Here is a 7566-nt window from a genome sequence, read left to right as displayed (position 1 = left end):
TCTACATGATGCAGCAGCACCTTTGTTGACCTTCTTGCTCCTTCATTTCGAGTGCTCGCTTCAGCTCTTGCACTTCTCGTTGCAATCTGATTTTCTCTTGATCCAAAAAGTTGTAATTACCTTCTAACTTTTTAATTTGTGCCTCCATTTCTTCCATGTGCTTCTTTGCATATTTGAGCTCTTCACATTTCACTTCGTAGTGGAATTTCAACTCTTCATATTTCAGTTGTGACATGCTGTGATCATCTTCAAGAGTCGACAACAATGTCCATGCTTGAGCACTTTTTCTTTTTTCCTCTTTCAAGAGCTGTTCATTTAACTCCAATACTTGACTTGTCCTCTTTAAATTATTGGCCATGGTCAATAGTTTACTCTCGAGAGCACTTGATCGAGGTGTAGCAATGGATGGAGGTTTTGAAAAATCATGTTGTTGAGGTTTAAAGGTAGGCGAAGGAGGGGACATTAATTGTTGTTGCTCCTTAATTCGGCTTTGCAAGTATTCTTGTAAATTGTGAAATTCTCGTGCCACTGAATGTCTCTTTAAGTTTCTCTGTATTTGAACTTTGGATGGGGAGTTGTTTCCAGAATTGAAGACGTTCGGCCGAGTGGTGGTATTTGTGGATGTGGAGGAGGGGATTGAAGATGTCACAACATTTCCATTCTGCTCCGGTGTCGTCGAAGTTGTTTGTTGTGTGCCACACCCCTTATTTTGAGAAAGCAATAATTTTGCAATTTGTTTGCTCTTTGTTTCACCTCCAAATTCTGCATTGCTGCTTGCCACAATATATTGCAACTCACTTCTACTTTCTCTTGAGGTGTGAGGTCTTTTATATTTTCGAATCACACTAGTTGTTGACGAAGAATTGTTGATTGGATGAATTTTCTGATGTGAAGTTCCATTATTGGAATTGTCGACTTTTGGCGTCAATGTGGAATTTGTCATGATGGAAGTTGAAGAGGCATCTGTGGAATGATTTTTCGAAAGTACTGAGGAGGCCTCTGTTACTGAATCTCTATCTGACAATGACGAGGTGTCTTCATTGGTGCTTCCACTGCTGGTGTAATCATCATCTTTGAAATTTTCAACCTTTCCTAGATTGAGTTTTGGTATGGCAGCTATTTGGAGAGGTGGCTTAATTTTTTGTGACTGAGCAGATTCACTTAAATCAACAACTGAATCGTATGAATTTTTCGTAGTGAGTTGATGTTGAGATGAAAGTGTGGCACTATTATTGACATTTGACATAATTGCCACTTCTGGATGTCCTAAAGCAACACTTGTTGGTTTTTTAATTTTCAATTGCAAACTTCTTCTTCGTTCCATCTTCTTCGTATCCACAGGTGACACTTCGTGTCCTCTTGGTGATATATCTGACATGGTTATTTGTCCAATTCGATTTTTCAATGGATTTTCTGTTTCAAAATAAGGCAATGCAAAACATTCCTCGGATTCCATGAGTTGTTCCTCATGTTGTTGTTGTATTGGATTGTTGATCATTGATGACGACAAAGCATGGTTCATGTTATTATTATTATTTAAATTCTTTTTCAACATGAGTCGAGAAGGAATGTGTTTCGTTCGGGAATATTCATCATTATCATCACCGCTGCTGTAGGTATCCATTTGAGAGGCCATCGGAACGGCTATTGTGTTGTTGTTGTTGGAGGATGAAGATGCCATGATGAAATATAGTGGTGGTGGAATGTCAAACGACAAAGCTCTTTTTTTTTGATAAATGACAGATGATACTTTTGCTAAAATTGAGCGCCAACAACAACAACTCTTTTCCCGATCGTTTCCTAATGTGGTTTCATTCAACAAGGAAGGATGCATCTCCTTGTTGTTGTTGTTCAGCAATGAAATCTCTCGAGAGACGAGTTTTTTATTTCCATTTATTCTTAAATATTAAGGTTTGAAGAAATCCATATCTTTCGAGAATTTGGTTGTTTTACATGAGGCTTCATGAAGCAACAGATATGTAACTTGAATAAGAGTAATATTCATTGAATGATATCATTATACTTTTGTATTCAAAAACAAAAACCAAATGTCACCTCCAAGACCAGTGCGGGGCCAAGATCCACCCCGAAACAACCCAAAAAACTTCGTTCAAATATATCTACACTCAATAAGACCACCAAAAATTACTAACCTGGAATTTCAGGTCAAAAGTTTGAGCAACTACTTCCATAACAACTAACAACATGTTTTAAAAGAAAACCACTAGTAGCTTCTTGTTCAAAAAGAAAATAATTTATAATCCAATAAATTTAACTAGAACGCTGCGGTATATCAGTGTGAGCATCTTCTTCTTCATAGTTAAAAGAGGCATTGAAACTTGTGTCAATTTCTTCTTCTTTGAGGGCAGGCTCATGAGACTGAGGTTGTGAAGAAGTTTCTCCGTTCGATTGTTGGGTGGGCTCTTGCTTTGTGGTTTTTTCGTTATTCTCTTGATGGTTAAGAACGGGTATTGGAGAAACATTGGTACCATTTTCCTTCTCCAAATTTTTCTGTGACTCTGATTCTTGGTTATTGTGTCCTTGATCATCTTTAGGTTTGATCTGTGTTTCAACCGCTCCTTCATTAGTTTCAAATTGGTCCTCGTCATGTAACACTTCGAATTCCTGTTCTTGAAATGAATTATCCTCTTCGTCGCTAAAACCTTCATTTTCTTCAACAACTTCCACACCTTTAATGTTATCCTTAGATCTGTTGAGTGGAACATAGACGCCTTGGTTGACTGGTTGAATATTTCCTGTTTTGTCAGCCATCCATTTTCTGCTCTTTGTCCATTCCTGCTCCCATTGAAGATGATTATATACAGGTTGTCTATTCTGGATTCGTTTCAAAATTGCAGAATTTTCCTCGGTGATCTTTTTCGCTTCTCTCCTTCTAAGGTCGCTATTTAGACTTCCAATAAACTTGTAATTTTGATTCTTGTTGTCTAAATAGTGCTTTCCCATTATTTCAGTCATTTTATCGACAAGGATTCGATTGTCCTTTCCGATCTGATCGCCTCTTTCTATATTGTTCCGCAACATGATTGTATTCGCCAAATGTAAATGTAAAGCAGATCTTACCTTTTTGCAATTGTTTCTTCTTTGCATTAGTTCTTAAATGTGGATAGTCCTTCGGTGGTGTATTATCGATGGATGGCTTGATGGAAGCAAGCGCATCCCGATGCTTCTTATAATTTCTCTCTCGGACCTTCCTCGTACAGAGATAATTCTGCTGTGGTTCTGCTCGAAACATTGGCGATGATGATAATGACAATGCGTTGAATTATAGTACAAGAACGATTTTGAAAATTAATTCAAAAGAGAGAGAGAGGAACCGTCGCTACGATTGAATTTTTTTGAATTTTTTCTGTAAATTTATTTTTGAGATGAATTCGTTAAAAACAGTACTCTGAAAAGGCGCCAAGTCATGAATGTACGTCTTGATCAATCACATGAATCTCCACGCTGAAGATTTTTGACCATTATCTTGACCATCTCTGTCATTTCTCAAAATCAAAACTTGTTGTTGTTGAACCAGAAAGAAGGTGAATTCTTACGTTGTTGACAGAGCAAATTGTTCTTATATAAATGACAGACATCTTGCAGTGAGAGATGACTCAGATGAACGATCGTTTGACGGAAAGACAGTCCATACTTTCAATGATTGGAACATTTCTTTGCCGGGAACACAGCTCAATTTCAATTAAGGCACATATAATTATTATTATTAATTAATAAAATAATTATTATTTTGAAAGAGTTTCATCAAGCAAAAAAATGGCAAAAAGCAAATCATCATCATCTGCTTCAGGCAAGCAAGCCTCGGGATCATCATCGTCTTCGCCATCATCAACCACCATCATGTCTCCAGAAATGATCATGAGACCCACTCCGAATGTTTCTCTCTCCGATAGTATTGCGGAGGAATTTAAATTACCACTCAAAGCAGCTAATTACATGTTCTTTTGTTTCTTGTTGAGTAATTTATTGGCTGCGTTTTTAATGCCGATCAGTGATTGTGATGAAACATTTAATTATTGGGAACCTACACATTTGATTCTGTATGGAAAGGGTTTGCAAACTTGGGAATACAGTCCAGTATTTGCTCTTCGTTCTTATTTATATGTTTGGATTCATGTATTCATGGGAAAGATTGCCATGCTTCTTGGATTTACTTCTTCAGTGGAAGTGTTTTATGCCATTCGGATTGGATTGGCATTTGTGTGTGCTCTTTCTCAAACAGTATTTGCAAAAGGAATTTATGAAAGATTTGGAAGTAGAATTACCTTGTTGACAATTCTCGTAACAATGGGATCGCCAGGAATGTTTATTTCATCAGCAGCTTATTTACCATCATCTTTTTCAATGTACATGCTCATGTTTGCTTTCGGAAATTGGTATAGCGTTGCCATTACGGAATTGGACAAGAAAATCAAATGGTTCTTTTGTGTCTTGTTTGTGGGATGTTCGGTGATTATTGGATGGCCATTTAGCGTCGTGTGTGGACTTCCAATTGCAATTGACACTATTCACAAGTGTGGATTCTGGAGGACTTTAAAATATGCAATTTTTGTTAGTGTTGTCATTATCTCTGCTACTGTGGCAATTGACTACTATTATTATAAGAGAATATTTTTCACACCACTGAATCTTGTCATGTATAACAAGGGCCAGGGAAGTGAAAAGTTTGGAGTGGAGCCATGGCATTTCTATACCAAGAACTTGATTTTGAATTTTAATTTGGCTTTCGTAGTTGCCCTTCTTACTCCATTCTTAGTATTGATACATTATTTAGTAACTAATAGTTGGGAAAATTTACTTATAGATAAATTGAGAGGAGCTTATATGAATCGTGCACAAAGATGGACCATTCACTACCGATGGATAATATTTATTTCCCCATTCTATGTGTGGTTTTTATTCTTCTCATCTCTTCCTCACAAAGAAGAAAGATTCATGTTCGTTGTGTATCCTTTGATATGCCTGGCAAGCGCAATTGGAATTGAACTTCTTTTGAGAATATTGGATATGATAATTTATAGGAAGGGAGCAAATGAGGTGAGTCATGCATGTTGTGACAATCATGGCAACAATTTTTAAAATTATTAATTAATGGAATAATTATTTCCTTTAACACTATTTATAATAATTATTTAATGGAATAATTATGTTCTTTAATAGATCACAATAGCTGTTATTAAAGAATACGAAGAGGAACCTCTCCAAAGAATTGATGACCACAAAATGGGATCCCTTGGAGTGAAGAGAAGTACTGTTTCAATAATAATGGCAGTTCTCATTGTAGGAATTATCATGATTCTCGGCATGTCACGCTCCATTGGTAATGTAAAAAATTTCCATGCACCACTCAAAGTGTATTCAGAGCTTCATAGTGAGCTAACGACCTTGGAAAAGAATGCTCCACCTACAAATAAGACAATTCCAGTCAATGTTTGTGTTGGTAAAGAATGGTATCGATATCCTTCTTCTTTCTTCTTGCCAACCTCCAAGAAGTTTGACATTAGAATTCGATTTTTAAAATCGGGATTTTCTGGACTTTTGCCCAAATATTTTGCAGATGAAAACCCAACCTCTTCTATTCCTACAGGCATGAATGACGAAAATCGTGAAGAAATGGACAGATATATACCAGAAAATAAGTGTCATTATGTGGTTGATTTTGACATTGCTGACCAAAAAGAAGAGAGTTTCAATGCCAAACCAGACAAGTGGACGCCAATCTTTCAAGTCCCATTCCTTGATGCCAATCACTCTCCAGCCTTTTTCCGTTCATTCTATATTCCGTTTTATAATATGAACAAGTATGGGACTTATACACTCTTTACAAGAAAAATCAACCAAGAAAAGGCAAAAGTGTAATGACGCTTAATTTTCAAATACACAAAAGCTTCGTCATCTAATTTTCAGCTACCTTTAACTATTGAGGTAGGTTTGGATTTATTTTTCTTGAGAGCTCTCACAATGACCATCATTACACTTACAAATCCGCATTGCTCCACATAAATTCTTCACTTTCCTTCACTGAATTATCGGACAGTCGTTTAAAGTATTGTGCTTCAAATCCGTTTGATCTATCCACACCATCCCACCTCCAGCCTGGTCGAATGTCAAAACGATTCTCTGGAGCTGGTCCAAGATAAACTTTTCTTATTTTCTTGTGCTTGATCTTTTCCTCAGTTGTCTTTTTTGCCGACAAAATTCTTGCCATAGGATCTTCTTCTTTGAGTTGATTGCTCAAATATTCATTGAACGAAGAATCTTGTGCATAAATAGGTTTGTATGTTTCAGACTTGGACTTGTCTAGCTCATCTTGCATTTCCTTCCATTCTTCTTTCTGTTTTAGGCCCTTTGCCCAAGCAATTTCATTTTGAGTAATCTTTTTTGTTTGCTTTTTTTTCTTTTTCATTAATTCAGCATATTCCTCGAAAGAGATAATTTTCTTAGTTTCTGGATGTCTGTAAACGGTAGTTTCAGGCTCATTTCCAGTAAGCCTTCGGCCTAGTAGTTGCTGAATAGCGTCGCTGCTAGGTGCAGCTGCTGTTGAGTGTTTTTCATTTGATGAAATACTGCTAGTAATGCTTGTTGTTGCTGCTGGTTTTCGCAATGGTGACAAGTCATCATCGCTATCATGACGTCTTTTGCTAACAGTTGCTGTTTCTACATGGGATATATTATTTAAATTTTGCACATTTCGAACTGGTGATAAATCTTCATCATCACTATCATGTCGAATCTTTTTTTCTATTACTACACTAGGTTTTGTATTTCTTGGTGGTGACAAATCTTCGTCATCACTGTCATGTCTCTTACTTATTTTTGTTGGTGGTTGTCGTGGCGGTGATAAATCTTCATCCTCGTCACTATCATACCTCTTCTTTGAAATGGTCATTTCTCTATGAGGAATAATGTTTGAAGATTGTACATCTATTGATTTTCGTATGGGTGATAAGTCCTCGTCATCATCGCTATCATGCCTCCGACGACTTGTAGAAGAAATTACATTTTCAGTTAAATCCTGCTTGCTATTTCTCACAGGTGATAAATCATCTTGCCTTTTACGTTTTACAAGATCCGATTCCTTCCTCTTATCATCCACTCTTTCATGAATCACCACAGGTTGCAAATCATCATCATCCTCTCTATCATCATTCCGAAAATTTTCCCTTGTTGATCCACCATAGGACTTGGGTATAATAATTTTTCCAACTGCTTCTTCGGGTTTCCGAGAGTCGTGATGATGATGGCGACTATCAGAAAGATATTTGGCCAAATAAGCCTTATCGGACACTGGCATTTTTTTTAATTTAATTATTTATAAAAATTTAAATAAAAAATTGGAATAATTGAACCTGAATGAAAACTTGTTTCAATTGATGAAATTCTGTTCATAGGATCCATGTAACATAATGTTTGTTCACAAACTTTAAAAAAAAGACCTTAATGAAGAAATATAAACTCTTATTCAATTTATAACTTCCAATTTTAGTGAAATCACTCAAAAAATTTACAAGCTGTGAGGATTGATTCCAGTTAAGATCTTGTTTT

At 36.4% G+C, this 7566-nt stretch overlaps 4 protein-coding genes across 4 annotated transcripts; 1 reads left to right on the top strand and 3 right to left on the bottom strand.

Moving 5' to 3' along the window:
- Position 1: 1 nt before the first annotated feature.
- On the bottom strand, positions 2-1681 carry FDP41_004401 (uncharacterized protein; the record flags this gene model as incomplete). The annotated part of the gene is made up of 1 exon (XM_044707812.1): positions 2-1681. The coding sequence occupies one exon, from the start codon at positions 1679-1681 to the stop codon at positions 2-4; it is 1680 nt and encodes a 559-aa protein (XP_044561215.1).
- A 590-nt stretch (positions 1682-2271) lies between these two features.
- Positions 2272-3253, bottom strand: FDP41_004400 (uncharacterized protein; the record flags this gene model as incomplete). Its single annotated transcript, XM_044707811.1, has 2 exons — positions 2272-3023; positions 3082-3253. The coding sequence occupies 2 exons, from the start codon at positions 3251-3253 to the stop codon at positions 2272-2274; spliced, it is 924 nt and encodes a 307-aa protein (XP_044561214.1).
- Positions 3254-3777: 524 nt separating this feature from the next.
- FDP41_004399 (uncharacterized protein) lies at positions 3778-5880 on the top strand (the record flags this gene model as incomplete). The annotated part of the gene is made up of 2 exons (XM_044707808.1): positions 3778-5058; positions 5182-5880. The coding sequence occupies 2 exons, from the start codon at positions 3778-3780 to the stop codon at positions 5878-5880; spliced, it is 1980 nt and encodes a 659-aa protein (XP_044561213.1).
- A 118-nt stretch (positions 5881-5998) lies between these two features.
- On the bottom strand, positions 5999-7315 carry FDP41_004398 (uncharacterized protein; the record flags this gene model as incomplete). Its single annotated transcript, XM_044707807.1, has 1 exon — positions 5999-7315. The coding sequence occupies one exon, from the start codon at positions 7313-7315 to the stop codon at positions 5999-6001; it is 1317 nt and encodes a 438-aa protein (XP_044561212.1).
- Positions 7316-7566: the final 251 nt, after the last annotated feature.

Source organism: Naegleria fowleri (genome assembly GCF_008403515.1).
Source record: "Naegleria fowleri strain ATCC 30894 chromosome Unknown tig37, whole genome shotgun sequence".
NCBI lineage: Eukaryota > Heterolobosea > Eutetramitea > Acrasida > Naegleriidae > Naegleria > Naegleria fowleri.
Note: the sequence above shows the minus strand (reverse complement) of the source record. Positions and strands in the feature narration are given on the sequence as shown.